The sequence below is a fragment of the Mustela nigripes genome, chromosome 14 (genome assembly GCF_022355385.1).
Source record: "Mustela nigripes isolate SB6536 chromosome 14, MUSNIG.SB6536, whole genome shotgun sequence".
NCBI classification, from domain to species: Eukaryota; Metazoa; Chordata; class Mammalia; order Carnivora; family Mustelidae; genus Mustela; species Mustela nigripes.
In genome coordinates this window covers 51,748,674-51,776,545 of record NC_081570.1, presented here as the reverse complement: position 1 = coordinate 51,776,545, position 27,872 = coordinate 51,748,674, and the positions used below count along the sequence as shown (strand labels likewise).

General features: G+C 35.9%; 1 protein-coding gene across 3 annotated transcripts in view; it reads right to left on the bottom strand.

Annotated features, from left to right (window-relative positions):
- EFCAB7 (EF-hand calcium binding domain 7) overlaps positions 1 to 27,872 on the bottom strand; it is a 50,989-nt gene that overhangs the window by 4,390 nt on the left and 18,727 nt on the right. For 2 of the 3 annotated variants that reach the window (XM_059374978.1, XM_059374979.1), the window contains exons 7-11: positions 21,053 to 21,194; positions 17,441 to 17,550; positions 14,785 to 14,942; positions 13,801 to 13,934; positions 4,688 to 4,836 (exon numbers count right to left, since the gene is read on the bottom strand). In XM_059374978.1, coding sequence (XP_059230961.1) covers positions 4,688 to 4,836; positions 13,801 to 13,934; positions 14,785 to 14,942; positions 17,441 to 17,550; positions 21,053 to 21,194 — 693 coding nt within the window. The remainder of the gene's footprint in view (positions 1 to 4,687; positions 4,837 to 13,800; positions 13,935 to 14,784; positions 14,943 to 17,440; positions 17,551 to 21,052; positions 21,195 to 27,872) is intronic. The other variant, XM_059374980.1, reaches the window with a different exon arrangement.

The following is a 27,872-nucleotide window of genomic DNA, read 5'->3' as shown; positions in this document are numbered from 1 at the left end:
AAATCATGGATATAGAGCACCAAAAGGAATGTAGAAAACAAATTCACAGTTCAAAGTTAGTGTAAAAGCACATTTAAAATCTGAGATCTAAATGACATTCTGTATTTGGAAATGGATCTTTCTAATGTCTATCTTTTAGTCTTTACCAGAGCCAACATGATGATGCACACAGGAGCCTTTGTCTCTCTATCCAACCAAGTCTTCCTGCCTTGCTATATTCTTGCTACTCTGATCATCCAGATCCTAGAACAAATAAAGCTCTTTCCCGTGTAGAGACTTTGTGTATAGTATTCTATCTGCTTGGAAGGTTCTTTCACATCTTTTTACATAGGTACCGCATTCTCCTCCTTCAGATTAAGGCTTAAGGGTCACGTCTACAGAGAGAGTTGCTTGGATCTCCCAGTCTCCTTCCTGCCTATACTATTCTTCTCTAGTTTGGTCTATGGCTTGTTTCTTTCAAAGTGTTTTTTAAATAATTTTATTTATTTTCCAATTAATTAATCATTCTCCATTGTGGAACGTAAATTCCATAAAGGCAGGAATTCTGACTATTCTATTCACCATTTATCCTCAGTGCCTCTTTGTTACAGACTCACCACATGGTAGGCATCCAATAAATATTTGTTGAATAAATAGTGAATTTATACATATTGATGGTCACCTTTTTATTTGGAGGACAAAATATAAAAACCTGAAATTAGTAAAACATGATCAGAAATTTTTATTTTTAAATAAGTTTTTAATGATTCTAACCTTCGGCAGTAATAAAGTTATTTTTATAAGAGAGACAGTAGAGTGAAACATCACTGGACTAGAAAACAGAAGATCTAGGTTTGTAATTGGATTTTGCCATTTGCTAGCTATGTAGTCACTTAACTTTTATGAAGTTTAGTTTCTTTAAAGGAAAAGTGGGAATAATTAATATATATTCTGCCAAGGGTTGTTGGAAATATCTAATAGGCAATATGTGTGAAAATATCTTACAATGTAGAATTCTAAAAAAAGAAAAGATTTGTGATAGTTAAAAGAATATATAAATATATAAATCCTTTGTATTTATATTTATTTTATTTTATTTTAATTCCAGTATAGTTAAAATAAAGTGTTATGTTTCCGGTATACAATACCGTGATTCAACAATTCCACACTTTACCCAGCGCTCATCTCAAGTGCCCTCCTTAATCCTCATTACCTATTTTCACACATCCCTCCCACCTACCTACCCCTACATCAATCCTTTAAATCAAATGTTACCACATATATACAACCCTATCACTAACAGAAACTATCCAACATATTTATACCAATTTGTTGATTATGAGTTGTTATTTTCTCCTTCTTATATTACTATTTGCTGGTATAAACAACTCTAATTGAATTGTAAACAATTCTCAGTCCAACAACTCTATAAGCCTTATTGAATGACGACAATGTTTTCACTGTTATTCTGTTAATCAAAAGTATCCATGCCAAGAACAGATTTTTACCAAATCCTGACTTGTTTGTGGATGAGTCTTATATTAAAGAAAGAAACAAAAAACAATACCAGACTTCACATACAGTAGTCTCTCATAAAATCTGTTTCCTTACCATGAAATATATTCAAATGACTAAACTGTAGCTTTTTCTCAGACATAAGACAGTAAAATATATAAACTAATAGCTAGTATGCTTTTAGAATAACTAACTTTTAAAAAATGCTGTAGAAAAAAGGAGGATTTCCCCCCTCTGATCAAGTACCCCTTAAAAATGAAGGAGGAGGGAGTGCCTGGGTGGTTCAGAAGGTTAAGGGTCTGCCTTCGGATCAGATCATGATCCCAGGGTCCTGGGATCAAGCCCTGCATCGGGTTTCCAGCTCTGCTTCTCCCTCTCCCACTTGTCTTACTATGTCTCTCTCTGTCAAATAAACAAATAAAATATTTTAAAAATTTTTTTAAAAAATTAAGAAGGGGGAAGAAAAAAACAAAAATAAAATAAAATTGAACAAGGGGTGCCTGTCTGGCCCAGTCAGTAGAGCATGCAACTCTTGATCTCAGGGTCATGAGTTCAAGTCCCACACTGGGTATAGAGCTTACTTTAAAAAAAAAAAAAAAAAAAAAAGAACAACAAATACATTATATGATATCTAAAATAATGACCATAAAGGAAGAGACTCAAAGTAAAAGAAATTCCATAAAAGCTAATATAGTATATTATAGATACAAGTAGTTTAAAAGTACTATAGAAACACTTTAGAAATATTAAAGTCTGTACATAAAACAATAACAAAATAGAACAAATCCATGGAGAAGTTTAAGGATTCCATCACAGATAGGCAAAACCTGGACTGCTAAATTCTGAAGCACTGTGTAATGATTGTGTTCTAAAAAAAAATGAGGGTAAGATCTGGCAAAACCAGAATGTCCACCTAGATACTAGATAAAATCCTCCATGAAACAACTCATTCCAATAGGGATAAACTGGCTATAATATTAATCATTGGGGAAAAACTTTCCTAAGATAATGAAGGATGTGGTTAGTCCATGCTTTATCTGTAGGTAAATTGACCTGGAAAAACTGTGGTATATGAACTAAGACTAGGCTCCAGAAGACTCTCTAAGCATTTCCAAATTGATTTTATACAGTTGAATCTTTTTCTATGATTTATGAATATGTACTATTAATAACAATACAGTTATTTTCAGGATAGGTCAAAATATTTCACTGTTGAAAAGCTACAACCAGGGCACCTGGCTGGTTTGGTAGAACTCTTGATCTTGGGGTTATGTTTGAGCAGCATGTTGGGTGTAGAGATTACTTAAAACCTTTATTGGGATGCCTGGGTGGCTCAGTCCATTAAGCGGCTGCCTTCAGCTCAGGTCATGATCCTGGGATCCTGAGATGAAGTCCCACATTGGGCTTTCTGCTCTCCCTCTCCCTTAGCCCCTACCCCTGCTCTTCTCTCTCTCAAATAAATACATAAAACATTTTTTAAAAACTTCACTTATTTTATTTTATTTTTTTTTAAAGATTTTATTTATTTATTTGACAGACAGAGGTCACAAGTAGGCAGAGAGGCAGGCAGAGAGAGAGAGAGAGAGAGAGGGAAGCAGGCTTCCTGCGGAGCAGAGAGCCCGATGCGGGGCTCAATCCCAGGACCCTGAGATCATGACCCGAGCCGAAGGCAGCAGCCCAAACCACTGAGCCACCCAGGCGCCCCTAAAACTTCACTTATTTTAATTTAAAAGTTTTTTTTAAAGATTTTATTTATTTATTTGAGAGAGAGAGCGCTGCACAAGTGGGGCAACAGGCAGAGGGAGAGGAAGAAACAGACTCTCCACTAAGCAGGGAGCTGGATGCGGGACTTGATCCCAGCACCCTAACATCATGACCTGAGCTGAAGTCAGATGCTTAACCGACTGAGCCACCTAGCTGCCCCCAAAATAAAACCTTTAAAAAACAAAACAGGGGTGCCTGGTTGGCTCAGTCAGTTAAGCCAGTCGGTTAAGTCAGTTAAGTCCAATTCTTGGTTTCAGCTCAGGTGGTGATCTCATGGGTGTGAGATGGATCCCTGGGCTCATCAAGGAGTGTGCTGAAGATCTCTCTCCCTCTCCTGCTCCTTTCTGTGCACGTTTTCTCTTCCTCTCTCAAATAAATAAATAAATCTTAAAAAAGACTTCTTTTAATCTCAGAAATCCTTCTTGCCTATGGCTTCAAAGGTTAATGACATCAGTAAATGCTATAGAGTATCTTATATTGCTTTTCACTAATTTCTCTTATTAACTGAAGACATGTGTAGTAGATACAATATTATTCATAGATTAGATACTGATTTTGCACCACAGGCAGAATGTGGGATTCACTGAACATTAGGTAAGTAGGATATAAAAAGTTATTATAACTACTCACCTCTTATTTTTAAAAATGGCAAAAAAGTTATAGAGAACTTTTCAGTAAAGAGGTTTATGAGGGATTTTGAATGATGTCAAGGCTAGGACTTAAACCAAAGTCTCCACACACACAAAATTTAAAGCTTGTTGATGTTAGTGTTACCCTCCTGAGCTGATTTATTTAGAGAAAGGACAGATACTATTTTTAAGAATATGAATGACAAATGTACTGTTATTTGATGCATGGCCCGAAACTCATAATTTCTTTATTTTACACCTGACTCAAAAATATAGAAGTTAAGAAATACTCATTTTTATTATTTCTCTGGTTTACTGCAAATCTTAATAATGATAGCAAATACATACACAATGCTATATATAAGCCAAGTACCATCCCAAGTGTTTTACACATATTAACCCAAGAATCAGAATTCCAATTCTCACATAGACACATTCTCCTTATTTGCAGGCTTTATTCTGTTAGGACAAAGAATTCCCTATAGACATGAGACTTCAGCAACTAAAACAGCCATTGTCAATTAAGAAATATGGTTTTTTAATTACCAATTTTTTTTTCTGCATATCATAGCTCAAACTCTTTTGTTCCTGAATTATTTCAATGCTGGAAAAACTAAATTTCATGTAAGAATAGGAACTTTGATAAACTAGCAGGAACACACTGCTATACTCACAATTCATTCATATATTGAAATTCAAGGATATGAGTGCCCAATTCAAAAGTCATGTGTCAGGAAAATGTTCATGGTGTAAAATATTATGGACCTTAAACCCATTGCAAAACTTTCAGACTGCTTTACCTCTGTCAATTCCAGGGCTTTATTGTAGCCCATTGAATGCAGAGTTACCCAAAGGTCACGAGGATCTCCTTCTCGATCATTGGCTTCCATTAGATTCAGATCCATAAAGCCCTGTCTTGTTAGTTCATTCTTCTTTGTATCAAAATTGTCTGTAAAAACAATGAAAAGTTTCTCTGTTACATAATTTTTTAAAGATTGATTTAGTTATTTCAGAGAAAGAGCAAGTGAGCTGGGGAAGGGACAAAGGAAGAGCAAGAGAGAGAAGCAGACACCCTGAGAAGCACAGACTCCAGTGAGGGCTCTAGCCCACAACCCTGAGATCATGCCCTGAGCCAAAATCCAGATTCGGATGCTCAACTGACTGAGCCACCCAAGTGCCCTTCTTACATAATTTTAAAAGTCATACAGCTAATAAAAGGCCTATGTGTATTATTACTCATAATTATTTATTTTAAAGTATGCCTTCCTATGATTCCATGAACAATATAAAAATGGAATGAAAATAAGTCAATTGGAGAAAGACAACTATCATATGATCTCCCTGATATGAGGAAATAGAGATGCAACGTGGGGGGCTTGAAGGGTAGGAAAAGAATAAATGAAACAAGATGGGATCAGGAGGGAGACAAACCGTAAGAGACTCTTAATGTCACAAAACAAACTGAGGGGGGGCCAGGGGGAAGGGGGAAGGGAGAGGGTGGTGAGGTTATGGACATTGGGGAGGGTATGTACTATGATGAGTGCTGTGAAGTGTGTAAACCTGGCGATTCACAGACCTGTACCCCTGGGGCTAATAATACATTATATGTTTATAAAAAATTTTCAAAAAGTTAAAAAAAAAAAAAGGAATGAAAATGGCTCAAAACATACTAGGGATAGCAAACAGGATCCAACAGCACATTAAAAAGATTATCCACCATGACCAGATGGGATTCATCCCTGGGTTACAAGGACGGTTCAACATTCGCAAATCAATCAATGTGATAGAACAAATCAATAAAAGAAGAGAGACGATTCACATGGTCCTCTCAATTGATGCAGAAAAAGCATCTGACAAAATTCAGCATCCGTTCCTGATTAAAACACTTCAAAGTTTAGGGATAGAGGGAACATTCCTGAACTTCATAAAATCTATCCATGAAAGACCCACAGCAAATATCATCCTCAATTGGAAAAAGCTCGCAGCCTTCCCGTTGAGATCAGGAACACGACAAGAATGCCCACTCTCACCACTCTTGTTCAACATAGTATTAGAAGTCCTAGCAACAGCAATCAGACAACAAAGAGAAATAAAAGGTATCCAAATTGACAATGAAGAAGTCAAACCCTCTCTCTTCACAGATGACATGATTCTTTATATGGAAAACCTAAAAGACTCCACCCCCAAACTACTAGAACTCATACAGCAATTCAGTAATGTGGCAGGATACAAAGTCAATGTACAGAAATCAGTGGCTTTCTTATACACTAACAATAAAAATACAGAAAGGGAAATTAGAGGATCGATTCCATTTACTATAGCACCAAGAACCATAAGATACCTGGGAATAAACCTAACCAAAGAGGTAAAGGATCTGTACTCAAAGAACTACAGAAGACTCATGAAAGAAATTGAAGAAGACACAAAAAGATGGAAGACCATTCCATGCTCTTGGATCGGAAGAATAAACATTATTAAAATGTCTCTACTGCCTAGGGTAATCTATACTTTTAATGCCATTCCGATCAAAATTCCACCGGTATTTTTCAAAGAACTGGAGCAAATAATCCAAAAATTTGTATGGAATCAGAAGAGACCCCAAATCGCTAAGGAAAGGTTGAAAAGCAAAAATAAAACTGGGGGCATCACGTTACCTGATTTCAAGCTTTACTACAAAGCTGTGATCACTAAGACAGCATGGTACTGGCATAAAAACAGACACATAGACCAGAAGAACAGAGCAGAGAGCCCAGATATGGACCCTCAACTCTATGGTCAAATAATCTTCGACAAAGCAGGAAAACATATACAGTGGAAAAAAGACAGTCTCAATAAATGGTGCTGGAAAAATTGGACAGCTATATGTAGAAGAATGAAACTCGACCATTCTCTTACACCGTACACAAAGATAAACTTGAAATGGATAAAAGACCTCAATGTGAGACAGGAATCCATCAGAATCCTAGAGGAGAACTTAGGCAATAACCTCTTTGATATCAGCCACAGCAACCTCTTTCAAGATATGTCTCCAAAGGCAAAGGAAACAAAAGCAAAAATGAACTTTTGGGACTTCATCAAGATCAAAAGCTTCTGCACAGCAAAGGAAATAGTCACAAAACAAAAAGGCAACCCAAAGAATCAGAGAAGATATTTGCAAATGACAGTACAGACAAAAGGTTGATATCCAGGATCTATAAAGAACTTTTCAAACTCAACACACACAAAACAGATAATCATATCAAAAAATGGGCAGAAGATATGAACAGACACTTCTCCAATGAAGACATACAAATGGCTATCAGACACATGAAAAAATGTTCATCATCACTAGCCATCAGGGAGATTCAAATTAAAACCACATTGAGATACCACCTTATACCAGTTAGAGTGGCCAAAATTAGTAAAACAGGAAACAACGTGTGTTGGAGAGGATGTGGAGAAAGGGGAACCCTCTTACACTGTTGGTAGAAATGCAAGTTGGTGCAGCCACTTTGGAGAACAGTGTGGAGATTCCTCAAGAAATTAAAAATAGAGCTTCCCTATGACCCTGCAATTGCACTACTGGGTATTTACCCCAAAGATACAGATATAGTGAAAAGAAGGGCCATCTGTACCCCAATGTTTATAGCAGCAATGGCCATGGTCGCCAAACTGTGGAAAGAACCAAGATGCCCTTCAATGGACGAATGGATAAGGAAGATATATGGTCCATATACACTACGGAGTATTATGCCTCCATCAGAAAGGATGAATACCCAACTTTTGTAGCAATGTGGACAGGACTGGAAGAGATTAAGCTGAGTGAAATAAGTGAACCAGAGAAAGTAAATTATCATATGGTTTCACTTATTTGTGGAGCATAACAAATAGCATGGAGGACAAGAGGAGATGGACAGGAGAAGGGAGTTGAGGGAAATTGGAAGGGGAGGTGAACCATGAGAGACTATGGACTCTTGAAAAACAATCTGAGGGTTTTGAAGGGGGGGGCGGGAGGTTAGGGGATCCAGGTGGTGGATATTGGAGAGGGCATGTATTGCATGGAGCACGGGGTGTGGTGCAAAAAGAATGAATACTGTTACACCAAAAAGAAATTAAAAAAAAAATGCTAGTGAATTATCATTTCAGTTTCCCACAACTCAGCACAAAGCACCATCATAGTTCATGATTTGAATCATGAGGAAATTGTCATTTTTCTGGGTAAGTCCCAACCTGCTTGCTTATCTAGAGTATATACTGATACATATTTTTAAAAATTAAAATGCTTCATATATGTTTGCCACCTAAACACAGGAGAACCTGGATGAATATGATGTAATACCTCCTAAACTACTGGTGTGTCAAAAAGGGAGATGTGGATGGTGCCAGGTTTAAGGAGACTGCTATATGCCTAACTACTCTAATTTTAACCAAATTGCCCTTTGGTCCTTAAAAAACTGTCAGATAATGGGAAACACTTTCGGTTCTATGAATGTCCCAGACAAATAAATCTACGTATATCCATTTTAACATTATTTGTAAGTAAAACTAAATTCACCTAGAAATATCTACACATGTATCATTCCTGAATTTGTCTATTATATGGATAACAAACAACTACTCACCTTGGCTTATATTCTGTTAACTGCCCTACAATAAGAAAGATTTTATTTTCCAGCTTCCAACTGTAATATACCCAAGGAAAATAGGTATTCCTTACGTAAGATATCTCTTTTGGATGCATTATTGTGAAAAAAGCAGCAGAAACATAACAATTTAAAACTGATTAGTAGTTTAATAGTAGTATAATTGATTAATGGTATTAATATATTAATAATTTATAGAATTTGGAAAGTGCAAAGAACTTCTACAAGAAAAAAAGTAAATGTAGATTAAGTTAGGTCATAGAAATGGTAATGATCAGGGCACCTGGGTGGCTCAGTGGGTTAAAGCCTCTGCCTTCACCTCAGGTAGTCCTGATCCTCAGGTAGTCCTGGGATTGAGCCCGGAATCAGGCTCTCTGCTCAGCACGGAGCCTGCTTCCTCCTCTCTCTCTGTCCGCCTCTCTGCCTACTTGTGATCTCTGTCTGTCAAATAAATAAATAAAATCTTTTAAAAAAATGGTAGCCATCAAACTGGGGGCTGGAGCTATAATGTAATAAAGTAAGATGAAAAAAATAATTGATATCAATACAACAAAATTATTACTTCCAAGAAAAATATATATAGATACTATACTATAGAGACTATCAATAAGTAATCTACTTTTAAAACTTAAAATTCTCAATCCTCCATTACTTTTTTATAAATTCATTAATACCCAACAATAAGATTTTCTTTAAAGCTATATAGTATTCAAGACAGTGTGACAATGGCAAAAAATTAGGCACATAGATCAGTGGAACAAAACAGAGAAACCAGAAAAAGACCCACACAAATATAGTGAACTGATATTTGACAAAGGAGCAAAGTCAATTTAAAGGGAAAAAGGATAGTTTTTGTTTTTGTTTATTTTATTTTTTTTATTTGGAAAAAGGATAGTTTTATCAATAAATGGTGCTAAAACAACTGGATATCCACAAGTAAAAAAATAAATATAGACAAAGACCTTACATATGTCGCAAAAATCAACTAAAATGGGTCACAGACCCAAAACACAAATCTATAAAACTTCTGGAAGATAACAGGAGAAAATTTGGGTGACTTGTGTTTGGCTATGTGTTTTTAGATACAACACCAAAAGCACACAATCCAAAAGCATAACATATGAAAAGAAAAAACACCTCAATCAAAAAATGGGCAAAAGATCTGATAGACATCTCACCAAACAAGAGATAGATGGTAAATAAGCATATGAGAAGATCATGTGTCATTAAGGAATTGCAAATTAAAGCAACAAGATACACACCTATATTCTAGGCTAAAATCCAAAAAACTAACACCACCAAATGCAGATGCTCATTCATTCCTGGTGGAAATACAAAATGGGACAGCCAGTTTGGAAGACAATTTGGCAGTTCTTTCAAAATTAAACATAGTTTTATTGTACCAGCAATCAATGAATTGAAATGAATTGAAACAAGTTGAAAACTATACATGCACAAAAATATGCACGTAAGTATTTTTGTTATTAAAGATTTCACTTATTTATTTGACAGACAGAGAACATAAGCAGGGGGAGCAGCAGAGGGAGAAGCAGGCTCCCTGCTGAGCTGGGAGTCCAATGAAGGGCTCAGTCCTAGGACCCTGGGATCATGACCTGAGCAGAAGGCAGATGCTTAACCAGCTGACTGAGCCACCCAGGCACCCCTGCCCATGAATATTAATAGCAGCTACATTCACAATTACCAAAAATTCAAAATAACCAACGTGTCTTTTAATAGGTGAATGAATAAACAAACTATAGTACCTTCATACAATAGAATTATTACTTAGCGCTAAGCGCTGAGCTGTCAAGTCAAAAAAAGAAATCTAAATACATCTGCTAAGTGAAAGAAGCCAGTCTGTAAAGGCTACATACTATATGATACTCCAACAAGGCACTCTGGAAGAGGCAAAACTGTAGAGACAGTAAAAAGATCAGTGGTTTTGCCAGGGGTTTGAAGGGATGAATAGATACATGAGTAGCTAGAACACAAGGGATTTTTAAGGCAATGAAATTACTCTGTATGATACTATAAATGGCAGGTACATGACATTATATATTTGCTAAAATCCAGAGAACTGTACAGTACAATATAACCCTAATATAAGCTATGGATTTTAGTTAGTAAAAATGCATTAGTATTGGTTCATCAATTCTAACAATTGTATCAAAGTAATGCAAGATGTTAAAAGTAGGAGAAATTCATAGAGGGTGGAAAAAGAATATATGAGAGATCTAGTGAATCCTTACTATAAACCTAAAACTACTCTAAAAATAAAGTCTATTAAAAAATAATAAAAATAAAGGTACTTTTAAGTTTAAAAAGTTTATTATCTTACAGATAAATAACACAGATTCATATTATCAAGGAGGATAGATAAAATTAATATTATGTATGATTAGAAAAACAAAAATTTTTAGAACTTAAAAAGCCTAATTCTTTTCAGTATTATTAACACTGGTGAAGGAGAATCCCCTCTAAATCATTTTTTAAGTCAACCAGACTTGGGGACTTTTTTTATAGCAGGGGATTTAAGGTTGTGGTATTTAATTGCCTGGATGAGAAACTCAGCTGTGAAATTTTCTTGCTGTTTGATCAGATGACTTACTGTCTTTGATTCTGTTTTCCTTATTTATAAAATAAGAAATAATAGGATATACCTCAGAGAGTTGATGTATAGAAGTATTTCCAACTGGGGGCACCTGGGTGGCTCAGTTGGTAAAGCATCTGACTCTTGATTTTGGCTCAGGTCATGATCTCACCTCAGATCATGATATCATCGGTTGTTAGGTTGAGCCCTGCAATGGGTTCTGTGCTGGGTGTGGAGCCTGCTTAAGATTATCTCTCCTCCTCCCTCTGCCCCACCCCCCACTTCTCTTAAAAAAAAAAAAAAAGAAGTACTTCCAACTGGTATATGGTAAATTTTCAAAAAAATGTTAACTATGGGACGCCTGGGTGGCTCAGTTGGTTAAGCAGCTGCCTTCGGCTCAGGTCATGATCCCAGCGTCCTGGGATCGAGTCCCACATCGGGCTCCTTGCTCCGCGGGGAGCCTGCTTCTCCCTCTGACTCTGCCTTCCACTCTGTCTGCCTGTGCTCGCTCTCGCTCGCTCTCTCTCTGACAAATAAATAAATAAAAAAAATCTTTAAAAAAAAAAATGTTAACTATCATTCTACCAATTAAATTATTATTATTTTTTAAAAGATTTTATTTATTTATTTGACAGACAAAGATTACAAGTAGGCAGAGAGGCAGGCAGAGAGGGAGGAGGAAGCAGGATCCCTGCTGAGCAGAGAGCCTAAGGTGGGGCTCATCCCAGGACCCTGGGATCATAACCTAAGCCGAAGGCAGAGGCTTAACCCACTGAGCCACCCAGGCACCCCTATTATTATTATTTTTTAAGGAGGCTTCAAGCAGGGCCTGAGCTCGTGACCCTAAGACAAAGACCTGAACTGAGATCAAGAGTCAGATGTTTAACTGACTTAGCCAGCTAGGCTCCCCCAATTATGAAACTAAAATTTTATTCATCAAAAACTTTACCCTAAGAAAATTCTAATTATGATTCACTCTTATTGAATGTGCTCTAGTGCCAACAATAATCAAAAGATTGTATCATTAAAGTTGCAAGATGATTATATCTTCCTAAAACTATTCTGTGTATTATCAATCTTGTTATTCAAAGTTTAATAGTATAAACCAACATGTATTTCTTGTTCCTGATTATATTACATAAACTTCCAGTTAAAAAGATATATTTATGTGGGACGCCTGAGTGGCTCAGATGGCTGAGCATCTGCCTTTAGATCAGGTCCTGAACTCAGCATCTTGGGATCAAGCCCTGCAGTTGGGGCTCCCTGCTCAGTGGGGAGCCTGATTCTTCCTCTTCCTCTGCCATTCCCTCTGCTTGTGCTCTCTGACTCTATCTCTCTGTCAAATAAAGTCTTCACAGAAAAAAAAATAAATATTTTTTTTGAAAATCTTTCTATTAATAATATTTCTACTTTATTTGCTGTTTAGATAGACAGATTTATAAGAATCCCACCTGGCTCACTGACTTTGCCAACCTTAAACCATCTTAAGAACCAAAGGAGTAGGACACATTACTACCCCAGTGACACCAATATGTGAGCTAATCTGTCTTCTGAATGCATTCTGGTTTTCTTATTCAGTGATCTATAGCTGGCTATGGCTTTTTGGTTTTCCCCTTTGATCTTTCAGTCCTTGGCTTAAATATGTAAGTCCTCCTCTCTTCCCAGACTTCTCCTAAGAGATAACAGAATTTGTCTCATCCTCAGTATTTTTCTTTGCCTACCTTGGTATTTTTGGTGTCCATACCTCCAAGGATGTACTTTCTCCCCCCTGTTCAATGGGGAGACTGCTTCTCCCTCTCCTCTTTGCTCATCTTCTCTCTCTTGCTATCTTGTCTCTCTCTCTCTCAAATAAATAAATAAAATCTTAAAAAAAAAAAAAAAGAACTTTCTGGAAACTGCTTAATTTTTAGTAAAACTCTAGCCTGTTAGTTCTTTGATGCCCTGTCCTGGGCACAATTCAGGGCTCTCAACCACTTCAGTCCCATTATTATCAAGAGCTGGGACAAAATTTTTTTCCATTCTAAGCTCCAAAGAGCATAGGCTAAAAATGAAATTATATTTAAGTAATTGATATTTTAACTTAAATACTATACCAACTATCAACCTAAGGAAAATAAATGTTTATGTTTTTATGGTCTACAAACAATGTTACTACTTTAAAAAAAAAGAGAGATTTTACTTATTAGAGAGAGAGGGAGAGCATGAGCATGAGTATGGGGAGTAAGGGCAGGCAGAGGGAGAGGAAGAACCAGGATCTCCTCTGAGCAGGGAGCCCAATGTGGGGCTCTATCCCAGGACCCTGGGATCATGACCTGAGCCAAAAGTAGAAGCTTAACTGACTAAGCCACCCAGGCACCCCTCAAAGCTATTACTTTTTAACTGTCCTAATTGCCCTAATAATATTCTATGGAGAAGTTTAACATTTTACTTCTTAAGAATGAAAAGACACTACATATTTTTATGTATCCACTAAGAAAAAGGAAAGTGCAGGGTACCAGGGTGGCTCAGTCAGTTAAGTGGCTGACTTAATTTCGGCTCATGTCATGATCTCAGGGTCACAGGATCAAGCTCCACATTAGGTTTGGTGTTCAGAACAAAGTCTGCTTGTCCCTCTCCCTCCTCTTACTTGTATACTCTCTCTCTCTCACATAAATAAATAAAATCTTAAAAAAAAAAAAAAAGGAAAAAGACAAGTGCTTACCACGGCAGACAGCCCAAGCATCTTCATCACATTTCTCACCACTTGTTCTCAATTCAAAAAAATTATATTCTTCAAGGCTTAGAAGACCATTTCCATCTAAATCAATTACTTCAAATATATCTAATAAAGTTGACCTAAAATTACAAAAATAAGAAATTATTTGTCTTCAAGACAACTAGACTAAAATGAAGTAATATCAAGGCATTAAACAATTTTTTTTTTTAAAGATTTTATTTATTTATTTGACAGAGAGAAATTACAAGTACACTGAGAGGCAGGCAGAGAGAGAGAGAAGGAAGCAGGCTCCCTGCTGAGCAGAGAGCCCGATGCGGGACTCGATCCCAGGACCCTGAGATCATGACCTGAGCCGAAGGCAGCGGCTTAACCCACTGAGCCACCCAGGCGCCCGGCATTAAACAATTTTTTAAAACTAAATGTACCCAGATATATTTCTTACTAAGTCTACTTGAGATAAACAAGCTTCTGAAACAACCATAGTATCTCAACACATAGTAGGACCTTAATGAATAGTAATACCCTCCTTTTCTTCCCCTTTCTCCAATCTACTCTCTTCTTCTTCTACCTAATGTTATTATATCTATCTAGGGGATGAGAGAGCCACCTAAATATTTGGATTTCATATTTGATAGTTATCTAAATTAACAGAGCAACTAGCAGGATCTATTTCCAAGGCAGTGCCTACCTAGTCAGGTAGAAATCTGTAGATGTGTGACTAAAGTTGACTTGCTAAATGCAACCCAGAAATGAAAGGCAACTAAAGTTGACTTGCTAAATGCAACCCAGAAATGAAAGGCAATCCCAGATCTGTGAATGGAAAATCATTTTCAAATGCCCAGTGAGTGAGTTGAGTTACTGAATTCGAATCTAGGGGTGTTGGCTGGCCAAAGGAAAGGATGGAAGACAGGCTATTGATCTATAACCTGTTTAGATGTTATAGTTCTAGCCTTAATAAACAAAACTTACCTAAATTCTTTTGTAAGAGATAATTCCCCTGTTTCATCTCTATACACAAGTTGGGCCTCTTCAGTTATTGGTTTTATTTCTTTCTTCAGCCTACAGCCAGTTGTGGAAGGAATTAACCAATAAATTCCAGGTCCTAGTTCTCCAGTCCACCCAAACACCTTTTCTCAAAAGAATTAGAAAACAACAACCACCATGAATCTTACTAACTTTTGATCTTTCTTCTGAAAGAGAAGTGTTAAAAGTTAATTTATCAATATTCACCAACTCTATTATGCTTCTGTTAATCTTTTACAGGCTTCAAAATCTTTTTATGGGGGAGCCTGGGTGGCTTAGTTGTTAAATGCCTGCCTCCAGCTCAGGTTATGATTGAGCCCCACATCAGGGTCCCTGCTGGGCAGGAAGCCTGCTTCTCCCTCTCCCACTCCCTCTGCTTCTGTTCCCTCTCTCACTGTGTCTTTCTCTGTCAAATAAATAAATAAAATATTAAAAAAACCTTTTTGTTAATGGTAGCCCTGGCACAAGACCATTAGATGTAGTTCATAATATATTTTAAAAACAAATGCCTAACAGTATAGTAGTAAGAAGTTACATAATTTCTCAATCTTCCTCACTAATCTTAAAAAATGTTTGTGATGCAAATATCTTCAACAGAAAGCAGAGATCTTAGAATAATTTTTCAGTCACAATTCCCTAGTTTGATTCAAAATAAAATATTCGAAACAAAAATATGTGATTTGTAAATTAGATTTCAATTACCGAAATTAAAAATATTTCAAGAGTTCACTATTTATATGAACTAGCCACATTTGTAAGAGTGTAATTATGTAGACAGAAGCACTGGAATTCTACTATCATTTATATAATATGGACTATAAAACAAGATGGTAGAATCCCAGATAAACCTACCTTACACAAAATTCTTTTCCATCACAGTATATTTATGAGTGCCAGGACATTTGTATGGGAAACATTTTATTCTTCTGTTTCATAAAAGAAAGTATAATGACATCTCTCTATGGAACTTCTAGGTGTGTTCTGGAACCAAACGGCTACTTTTAAAACCTAGGGGTTATCTCTGTCAAATACATTAAGCATTTCTCATGGTGTATAATAGCAAGCAAACAGCTATTTGCCCTTCAGCACAGAATCGCCTTAGGGAATTCTACCCAGGATTGTATCCAAAAACTTCCAAAATGCAGATGTATTTTAGATCATCCTGGGGACTCATACACAAAATAAAGTTGCTTATATGAATTCTGGGATCAGCCCTATTTCTGCTCTCACAAGTCAGCAGAACCATAATCATTCTAAAGTAACAACATTCTATCTCGATACAAAAGTAATCCAGTAAAACTAGGGTCAGGTCATTTTGAAGCCTAAAGATTGACCAAATCCCTCCTTGGGAAACCATAATCTTATAAACTGGTCAGATTTAGGCTGATATCTAGGAGTGAGAAGCAGTTCCTGCTGTTTCCTAATACATGTTATCCTGAGAATTTCCCTATCTCCACATATAACCTTGAGCTGCCACGGTGGATGGCAAATGGAAAGTCTTTCATGGGCACAAAACTTTGCTTAAAGAAAATTGTGAAACTAAAACTAAAGCTAAAAATCTTTTGTAAATATGACACATTACAGAGAAACAGAAGCCGATATAGTAAAAAGGTAAATAGAAACTCATTCAAAGTTTATTACAGGCTTGCTATGTACTAACATTTTTATACATGCAATATCATAAGAAAGCAATTTTATCCAAAACAAAATGGGAAAAGCTATTGTTTTAGACAATGCTTTATCTTGAACTTAACTTTGTAGTCAGTTCTGAAGAAGAGTTTCATCAAAACATTAGCTTCTATCATTTTATTTGTTTCTTGCCTATAACTATTCTTGCCTGTTAGGAAGCCTACAATAAAGACTTTTATACAACATTCCATCAGGGAAATGTTTGTCTGCCGCTGGACCTATATAAAGATTAAATATGATACTGCAGTAAGCCCTTGAATAGTATTATTCCTGTTGTTGTGTAGCAGATGTATTTTGTAGTCCTCATAAAATAAATAGCCACATTTATGTATCTGCCTCACATATTTGGCCTCTGAGTAAATATATAATTAGGAAAGATCAGAACAACCCCACAGGCAACATATAAAATCATTTAAAAGCATTCCTTCAGATCAATCTATTTTTGAACCCATGAGTCAAGCCTGAGGATAGTAATCTTGAAGTTTTTCTTTTTTGCAGTAGGATTATAAGAAAGACAAACATCTAAAGCAACTTTTCCAAAGTCTTGAATTGCTTGTATTTAGGGAAAAAATCCACTGGCATCAATAATTTTCATTGCATATAAAAAAAAAATGTTCACATGTGAGTCATCTGGGCATTTAGAGAAGAAGAAAGTGAAGTAAAATGTCATACAACTTATAAGTTATGAAGCCAAGACTACTAATCAATCCTTAGCTCTTAATCTCAGCAAACAAGAAAACATCCAACACAATTAATGAGATCAATAATATGCATAGTGCTTAAGTACTGTATATACCCTAACTGGAGGGGAAGATACAAAAATTAAAAACAAATATAGAAAAACTACTATTTTCCCCAAACTTGAGATCATATTTTATTTTCAAATTAAACATTAGGAAATAAATATGTATACTTCTCTATTTCGTAGTTCAGTAAAACACATGAGTTGTAGATTTGCTTGACTCTCATTTTCCTTAAGAATATATAAGGCAGTATCAACTGATATCCAAGGGGATGGTTTTCCTAGAAACAAAAAACCCAAACATCTTAAAATAAGCAATTACTACTTACTCTTTCCTATGTAAATAGAAGCTGGTGGTTTCTTTCCCCTTTGGATATTTTTTTTAAAGAAATACATAACCTGGGCGCCTGGGTGGCTCAGTGGGTTAAGCCGCTGCCTTCAGCTCAGGTCATGATCTCGGGGTCCTGGGATAGAGTCCCGCATCGGGCTCTCTGCTCAGCAGGAGCCTGCTTCCTCCTCTCTCTCTCTCTCTGCCTGCCTCTCTGCCTAATCTCAAATAAATAAATAAAATCTTTAAAAAAAAAAATAAAAAAAAATTTAAAAAAAAGAAATACATAACCTGTTTTTATATAGAAATACATAACCCTTTTTTATATAGAAACATCACAGCATCTATAACTATATACAGGGACCTTGCTAGAAATATTGTCTATACTTACTTTCTAAAAATCAGAACTTTTCTTAAATTTATCAGAAAGCTGAGGTTGCAAGGCCTGAAATCCAAGGAAAAACAAACCCTTTCCAAGAGATGAGATTCAAGCACTAGCTTACCTATGGAAAGGCACTGGGGGAAAAGATGTTAGACCCCACCTATGTGCTGGCAACTCCATAATTTACATCTTCAACTGGAACCTTTTCTTTGAACTTTAGACCCATATAATCAACTGCCTATTTGACATTTCCACTTGAACTTCTATGTCTAAAACTGACCTTCTCCAACCCCTTAAAAAAAAGCAACTGTCCATCTATATTCTTTCTCAGTCTCAGTAAATAGTAATTCATCCTCCAGTTGCTCTACTTCCAATCAAGCCAAAAATCTTGAAATCATCTTTAACTTTTTTCTTCTCCTGCATATGATAGCCAGTCTTCAGGAAATCCTGTGGTTTAGCCTTCAAAATATATCCAGGATACCCACTTCTTATCACTTCTACATTTCTGATTCAAAGCATCAGCAGTACCTTCCTATAAGTCTATAATAGCATCATAGCTGGACCCCTTACATGCACTTGGGTACCCTTCAATCTATTTCCAATATAGCAACCTGACTGCTTTTGTTAAAATATGTCAGGTTATGTATGATCTCTACTCAAAATCCTCTCATGGAGTTGAGAGTTGGATTAATGTTGCTCCTACCCTAACAATAAGAAACAGTACATAAATCATAATTTCTTATTCCTTTAACTCATCAGAGCTGAGGTCCCAGGGTAACCAAGTAGTATGAAATCCAAGAAAAGGCACACCCTTCCAGGAAGAGAGGAGATACAAGCACTGGCCTATCTGTAGTGCAGCATGGCAGACTAGATGTCAGGCACCATATAAATGGAAAAAGAAAAGAAAGAGCAGAAGAAATATTTGAAGAAATAAAAGTGGAAAATTTTTCTAAAAATAATGAAAGACAGTAAGTCAAAAATCCAAGCAGAATAAATATAAACACACTCCACAATAACAGCATCAACGAGAAAAACAAAAGTACCTAGACATATATTCAAACAGTTGTAAATTAAAGATAAAGAAAAAATCATGAGGGCAGCCACGGGAAAAATCCTCCTAATATTCCTCATTTCTCTCAGAAGCCCGAGTCTTTATTATGGCAAAAACAAACCAACAAACAAAATCATTTCTACCCCATTTTGTCCTGGTTCCTCCCTGTCTTCATCTCCTGCTTTATTCCTTCATTCTCCTAGCTCATTCTAGCCATTCTAGTGACCTTGCTATTCTTCTAACACCAGTCACACTCTCACCTCAGAGCATCTGATTAGAGTATCCCCTCTATGTGGAACGCTTGGCCACCTACCACTCTTCACCCATCCTTTCCACCAGCCCTATATCCAGAAAACTTACTCCCTTGCCTTCTGTGGAAGACAGCAGAAATGGCTGCCCTCTCTATATTCACAGCACATTACAATGCAACTTTGCAGCTCCTCCAACAAGAGAAAAGTCTAGTTCTCTATGTTATAAATCTGGACTTGCTTATAACCTGCTGTGAACAACAGAATGTAGCAAAAGCCTCAGGAAGCCCTAAGTGCTTCTGCTTTTTCTTTGAGATCCCTGTTACATGAAGAGAACAAGTCCAGGCTAACTCACTAGAAGGTAAGAGATTAAATGGGGCAGAGTCCAGTTGTCCCAGCTGAGACCTCACAGAGACTAGCCAAGACCAGTAAAGCCAGCAATGACCTAACCTGCAGCTGATCACAGATGCATGAGTGAGTCCTACAGAAAAAAACAAAGCACAGCTCAAAACAAAATAACTATTTAGCAAACCTGCTTACTAGTGAATAACTATTTAATTGTTTTAAGCCACTGAGTTTTGGGGTAATTTGTTATATAGCAGTTGATAATTGTTACACCTCTTTCAAAGTCTTTGCTCAAAGGTCAGCTTCTTAATGAAGTATACACTAACCACTCCATTTCAATGGCAACTCATATTCCCTCAGGTTTCACAATGCCTTATCCCTCTCTATTTTCCCATAGGACTTGTCACTTTCTAATATGCCCTACCATTTACTATTTATTATGTTTATTATTTATTATTAGTTTCCCCCACTAGAATGTAAGTTCATAAGGGCAAGAAGTTTTGTCTTTTTTGTACTCTGTTGTTGTTGTACATGTACTCTTATGTATCCTAAACACCTAAAATGATATTTGATATATAAAGCCCTCAATTGGTAACTGATAAATTATTGAATAAAGGATCTCCTTCATAAGAATATGGAGAATTAACATCTGCATTGAATATGCAGGCCTATCTTGATACTTTTATCTAAAAAAGTGATAATTGTAATTGTCACTTAAAAGCATCAACCACCAAATGTTTTAAGTATCTCATAAGATACACAGTAAAAACTTTTATAATCTCTACCTTAGGAAGAAAAAAGAACAGAATGGGGAAGATTCATCTAGTTATAAAGTAAGTATTTTCTTATTATGTAAACATAATAAAATAAAAATAAAAATTGATATTTAGAATAATCAACATTAAAAGGATATCTAGGGAAAGTACCCTTATAGACATTTTCACTAATTAAAAATACAATAACCATTTCAGACACTAGGAGATTAATTTGTACCTAACATTTAAATACAAAAAAACAATATTACCATGAATGCAAAGATTAATAAAGGTTGTTTGCAGCTCATATTGGCACAAATTATGTTCCTATAAAACTTCTCTTAAACATATGAATTTTAAAAATTCACAAATGGAAAAGCTAAAAATTAGTAAATAAAGCTAATTCTATGTCATGAGGAAACCAGTGTACACTTTGTTCTGCTTTTAAATGAATTAAAATATAACATGCTTTAAACATAACAAAAAACAACTTAAATACTTTGCAAAATATGATAACATAGTCCAAATATAAACGAATTCTTTCTTGAAGTATATGTAACTATGTTTCTTAGGTAGATTATTTTCTTTACTAAGGCTTCCAAATATCTACATAAATATTTTCAAAGAGGGCATAAATTGAGATTTTAAAAATACATGAAAAACTTAAAACTTGCCTTCAACTTGACTCAGGTTTAATGGTTTAATTGTTAGATAAACCATGGATCTCTGAGCTATTTGCATCCTATATTGATGACTAATGATTTCACCATCTTCTTCTAAGAAAAAGCAACCTTTTGACTGTACATATTGCCACTCCTGAAATGAAGGAAAAAAATTTTTTTTTCAAATACTTAGTAAATGTTTCTAGCATGCAGAATAATAAAGAAAAACTGAGGAGGATATAAAAGAAATGTCAAATATAGCACTGATCTCCAGGAATCTGCGATATCCTTAAGAGGTAAAACAAACAGAAAACCAACCTAACATAATCCAATTATAATTGACAGTAGTACACGGTTAGAACAAGAAAATAATCACGTGCAAAATAATAACTCTAGTTCCTAAAATAATGCCTGGCACACTGTAGGTATTCAATAGTGCCTGACTGATGGGGGGTGGTGCTTGGGCATCGATGTAAATGGAGAGGGCAATCTATGAACCATATCTTGAAGGATTAGCAGAGTTTATGAAAAGCTAGGAAAAGAAATCATGGAAAAAAGAAGAAAGACAAAGTTCATGAGAGTGAGGGAAGTATGGAAACTGTGTAATAAATTAAAATGGTGCTAGAGGGGCACCTAGGTGGCTCAGCTGGTTGAGTGTCCCTCCAGGTCTCAGTTTTGGCTCAGGTCATGATCTCATGGGTCATGAGATCAAGGACCCTCCCCACTTTCCATAATGAGTCAGGCTCTGCGCTCAGCAGGGTATCTGCTTGAGGATTCTTTCCCTCTGCCCCTCCCACCACTCATGTGCTCTCTCACTCGCTCTCTCTCTCTCAAATAAATAAATAAATCTTTTTAAAAAATGCTGCCATGATAATTAGGGCAGGATTAGTGCTTGGAACATGGTAAAAATGATTAAGGACCACTAAAACTGATGTTAAAAGGAAAAGTGATGACTTTGTATTTAAAAGTTAAAGTATATGACAACCAAAATTATCTTTACAAGCCCAGGTAACCCAAACAATACTGATTAAGTTTTACAGATATAAAAAAATGCTCAAAAACATCAATTTTGAGAAAACGTTCTATGTGATCATTTCTGCTATTTCTGGTTACCCAAATCCCTTCTGGTTGAAACCGAAAGCTCCAGGAGCTCTCAACTAGAATTAAATAAAACTGGAAGATGATGCCATATGCAAAAAGTAAAAAATTCTCCATTGAAGATATGAAAAATTGTGTCATTGCCATAAATGTGTACAAAAATATCCTTCAATTTATCATTATAGGCTTGTCTACCTATAATATAAAACATTTCTGTTCTATTCCTAATGAATTCCAAACATATTTACAAGGTTTTGAAATGACTTTATAAAAAAGGAGTTTGAAAAATTATCTGGGAGGATATTTAAATAATAAGCCCAAGACTTTAATCATATTAAGAAAGCTACTGAAACCATACGCATTAGCTATATACAATATATAAAAAACACTAGGAATTGATTATAGAATTACTTACTATGGCACTAAAAAGGGGAGAACAAAGATAATTTACAGAGAATGACTTCTCACCCACTTTGTTAATTTATTATTTTTTTAAAAGATTTTATTTATTCATTTGACAGACACAGCAAGAGAAAGAACACAAGTGGGGAAGTGGGAGAAGAAGCAGGCTCCTCACCCAGGAGGGAGCCGAGTGCAGGGCTTGATCCCACAATCCTGGGATCATGACCTGAGCTGAAGGCAGACGCTTAAAGACTGAGCCACCCAAGCGCCCCACACCCACTTTTTTTTTTAATTAATTTTTAAATTTTTTAATAAACATATATTTTTATCCCCAGGGGTACGGGTCTGTGAATCTCCAGGTTTACACATTTCACAGCACTTACCATAGCATATACCCTCCCCAATGTCCATAACCACACCACCCTCTCCCGATCACCCTCCCCCCAGCAAACCTGTTTGTTTTGTGAGGTTAAGAGTCTCTTATGGTTTGTCTCCCTCCAGATCCCATCTTGTTTCATTTATTCTTTTCTTACCCCCCAAACCCCCCACATTGCATCTCCGCTTCCTCCTATCAGAGCGATCACATGATAGTTGTCTTTCTCTGATTGACGTATTTTGCAATACCTTGTAGTTCCATCCACATCGTCGCAAATGGCAAGATTTCATTTCTTTTGATGGCTGCATAGTATTCCATTGATACCACATCTTCTTCATCCATTCATCTGTTGATGGATATCGAGGTTCTTTCCATAGTTTGGCTATTATGGACATTGCTGCTATAAACATTCGGGAGCACGTGTCCCTTCAGATCATTACGTTTGTATCTTTAGGGTAAATAACCAGTAGTGCAACTGCTGGGTCATAGGGTAGCTCTATTTTCAGCTTTTTGAGGAATCTCCATGCTGTTTTCCAGAGTGGTTGCACCAACTTGCATTCCCACCAAGAGTGTAGGAGGGTTCCCCTTTCTCCGCATCCTCGCCAACATCTATCATTTCCTGACTTGTTAATCTGAGCCATTCTGATTGGTGTGAGGTGATATCTCATTGTGGTTTTGATTTGTATCTCCCTGATGCCGAGTGACATGGAGCACTTTTTCATGTGTCTGTTGGCCATCTGGATGTCTTCTTTGCAGAAATGTCTGTTTATGTCTTCTGCCCATTTCTTGATGGGATTATTTGTTCTTTGGGTGTTGAGTTGGATAAGTTCTTTATAGATTTTTGGATACTAGCCCTTTATCTGATATGTCATTTGTGAGTATCTTCTCCCATTCTCTCAGTTGTCTTTCGGTTTCATTGACTGTATTCTTTCTTGTGCAAAAGCTTTTGATCTTGATGAATTCCAAATAGTTCATTTTTGCCCTTGCTTCCCTTGCTTTTGGCAACGTTTCTAGGAAGAAGTTGCTGTGGCTGAGGTCAAAGAGGTTGCTGCCTGTGTTTTTCTCAAAATTTTGATGGATTCCTGTATCACACTGAGGTCTTTCATCCATTTTGAGGCTATTTTTGTGTGTGGGGTAAGGAAATGGCCCAGTTACATTTTTCTGCATGTGGCTGTCCAATTTTCCCAACAACATTTGTTGAAGAGACTGTCTTTTTTCCATTGGACATTCCTTCCTGCTTTGTAGAAGATTAGTTGACCATAGAGTTGAGGGTCTATTTCTGGGCTCTCTATTCTGTTCCATTGATCCATGTGTCTTTTTTTGTGCCAGTACCATACTGTTTTGATGATGACAGCTTTGTAATAGAGATTGAAGTCTGGAATTGTGATACCACCAACTTTGGCTTTCTTGTTCAATATTCCTTTGGCTATTCGAGGTCTTTTCTGGTTCTACATAAATTTTAGGACTATTTGTTCCATCTCTTTGAAAAAAGTGGAAGGGATTTTGATAAGGATTGCATTAAATGTGTAGATTGGTTTAGGTAGTATAGATATTTTCTCAATATTTGTTTTTCCAATCCATGAGCATGGAACATTTTTCCATTTCTTTGTGTCTTCCTCAATTTCTTTCATGAGTACTTTAGTTTTCTGAGTATAGATTCTTTGCCTCTTTGGTTAGGTTTATTCCTAGGTATCTTATGGCTTTGGGTGCAACTGTAAATGGGATTGACTCCTTAATTTCTCTTTCTTCTGTCTTGCTGTTGCTGTATAGAAATGCAACTGATTTCTGTGCATTGATTTTATATCCTGACACTTTACTGAATTCCTGTACAAGTTCTAACAGTTTTGGAGCCCACACCCACTTTTTTAAAGGCTAAATAACCCTAACATGTATTTATATATCATTTTCCTATTATATAAATGATAATTATTTCCATAATTTATATTTTCATATTTTATGTTATTAATATGTATATTCATAGCATCAAAATACATATAAAATTGGAAGTTTAGAAATAGGGGAAAAATCTGCATAATTCTATCATCCTAGTTGGATTCTATGTAATCCTTCCTAAGATGGGTCTTACATAAAAACTTACTTTTTATATTCTAATTAACATTATTTTATTGTTATTATTATTTAATGTTAATCTAAAATATTTGCTACTGAAAAATAAGAACAAAGTTAGAGAACTTACATGTCCCAATTTAAAAATTCACTTCAAAGCTACATAATCAACAGTGTGATAGTGGCATAAAGACAAATATATAGACCAATGGAATATATAGATAGCCCAGAAATAAACTCTTACATGCATGATCAGTAGTTTTCAACAAAGATTCTAAGACCAGAGGCACCTGAGTAGCTCAGTTGGGTAAGCCCCCGACTCTTGGTTTTGGCTCAGGTCATGGTCTTGGGATCCTGAGATCTAGCCTGGTGTCAGGCTCCATGCTTTGCTCAGAGTCTGCTTGTCCCACTCCCTTCCCCTTTACCTCCCCCTCACTTGCCCGCATGCTCTGTCTCAAAAATAAAATCTTTTTTTTTTTTAAGATTTTGTTTATTTATTTGTCAGAAAGAGAGAGAGGAGCACAAAGCAGACAGAGTGGCAGGCAGAGGTAGAGAAAGAAGCAAGCTCCCCGCTGAGCAATAAGCCCAACATGGGACTTGATCCCAGGACTCTGGGATCATGGCCTGAGCCGAAGGCAGTGGCTTAACCAGGCGTCCCAAATAAATAAAATCTTAAGAAAAAAAAAAAAAAAAAAAGATGTTCAGACCATTCAATGGGAGAAAGGATAATCTGGCCAACAAATGAAGCCGGGAAACCTGGATATCCAAATGCAAAATAGTTAATTTGAATTCCTTACACCATTAACAAAAATTAACACAAAATGGATCAAAGACCTAAATGTAAGTACTAAAGCTATAAAATTCTAAGAAGAAAACATAGTAGAAAAGCTTCATGGCATTGGATTTGGCAACTCTTGGATATGACACCAAAACAATGTGCTATGACTATAGAAAGGGCAGCCATTTTTGCTGCACAGAAGGCAAGGGAGTAAGCTTTGTGGATGTAGGGTTGGTGGAAGGGATGGGTGAAGAGTGCTATATTACTTTTTTTTTTAATGGATTTTTTTTTTCAATTTGAATCATATGGGATTTTTTAAAATTTTATTTTTTCAGTGTTCCAAGAGCTTACTTAGTACTATAATCTGTGATAATTATCCACTTATGTCAACCAGGATCATGTGACCAATCTTTTTATGAGCTAAAGGAATGGTGGGTAGCAAAGCATTCCACATAGAGGGAATACTCTATCAGAAGCTCTGAGGTAAGAGTGTGCCTGGTGTTAGAAGAACAGCAATGTGACTAGAATGGCTAGAATGAGCTAGGATAATAAAGGAAATGAAGTAGGAGATGAAGACAGGGAGGAACCAGGACAAAATTGGGTAGAGCAAGGGTTCCTGGGGTGCTGATAATATTCTCTTTTTTAACTTACATAGTGGTTACATTGATTCCCTTAAGTCCATATTTAATTTCAATATGAAAATTGAGTACCTACACTTAAAATCTATTCATATTTCAGTATAGATATGTGCCATCTCTAAGGCACTAATTTTTATTTTTAAACAAAAGATATGTGTATTAAAAACAGAGCTTGAAGAAAATGTATCAACACAGTGAAAAAGCAGCCCACAGAATGAGAGAAAATATCTGCAATCATACACCTGAAAATGGATTAATACCCAGAATATATTAAAAACTCTTATAACACAACAAAACCCCAAAAACTCAATTAAAAATATGGTCACAAGACTTGAATACACATTTCTCTGAAGAAGATAACAGATGGCTAATAAGTACATGAAAAGATGCTCAACATATCATTAGGGAAATGCAAATCAGACCACAATGAGCTACCACTTCATACCAAATAGGATAGCTATTAAAAAAAAAAAAAAGAAAAAAAGAAAAAAAGAAACCCAAACCAGAAAATAATAAGTGCAGATAAAGATGTAGAGAAATGGAAATCTTGTTCGTTGCTGGTAGGAATGTAAAATATGAAGCCATTGTGGAAAAGATTGTCAGTTCCCCCAAAAATTAAACATGAAATTACTGCATGACCCAGCAATTCCATTTGTGGATGTGTATCAAAAACAGATATTTGTACAACCGTCTTCATAGCAGCATTATTCTCAAGAGCTGAATGGTGAAAAGAATCCAAATGTCTACTGATGAATGAATGGATAAACAAAATGTGGAATGCACATACAATGGAGTATTCTTCAGCCTTAAAAGGGAATAAAATTCTAACATATGCTACACATGGATAAACCATGAAGACATTATGCTATGTGAAGTAAGCCAGACACAAAGGGACAAATATTGTATGATTCTAATTATATGAGGTATCCAGATTAGTCAAATTCAGAGACAGAAAGTAGAACAGTATTTGCCAAGAGTGGAAAGAGGAAGAAATGGGGAGTTATTGTTTTATAGGTAAAGAGATTCAGCTGGGGATGATGAAAAAGTTCTAGATATAATTGTAGTGATGGTTGCATAACAATGTGAATGTACTTACTGCACAGAATCATACACTTAAAAATGGTTAAAATGGTAAATTTTATGTTATGTATATTTTGCCATAATGAGAAAAAACATTTTGCTAAGTAATAGTTTTTTTTTAATTTGACTAGTTCTATAATTAATCCATTGAATTGGAATATCATTACTTATTTCTAAAATGTTGGATATCGAGGTCATTTCTAATTTCTTATCAGTATAAATAATAATAAAATGAAGGCTATATGTCTAAATGCTTTTCCTTTCATGAATAATAGCCTTCAAAAGAACTCCTAGGCCAAAAGTATGCACATTTTTTTTAAAGATTTTATTTTTATTTATTTAAGTATACACACTTTTAAGGCTAATGACATGTGTTACTATATTGCTTTGTAA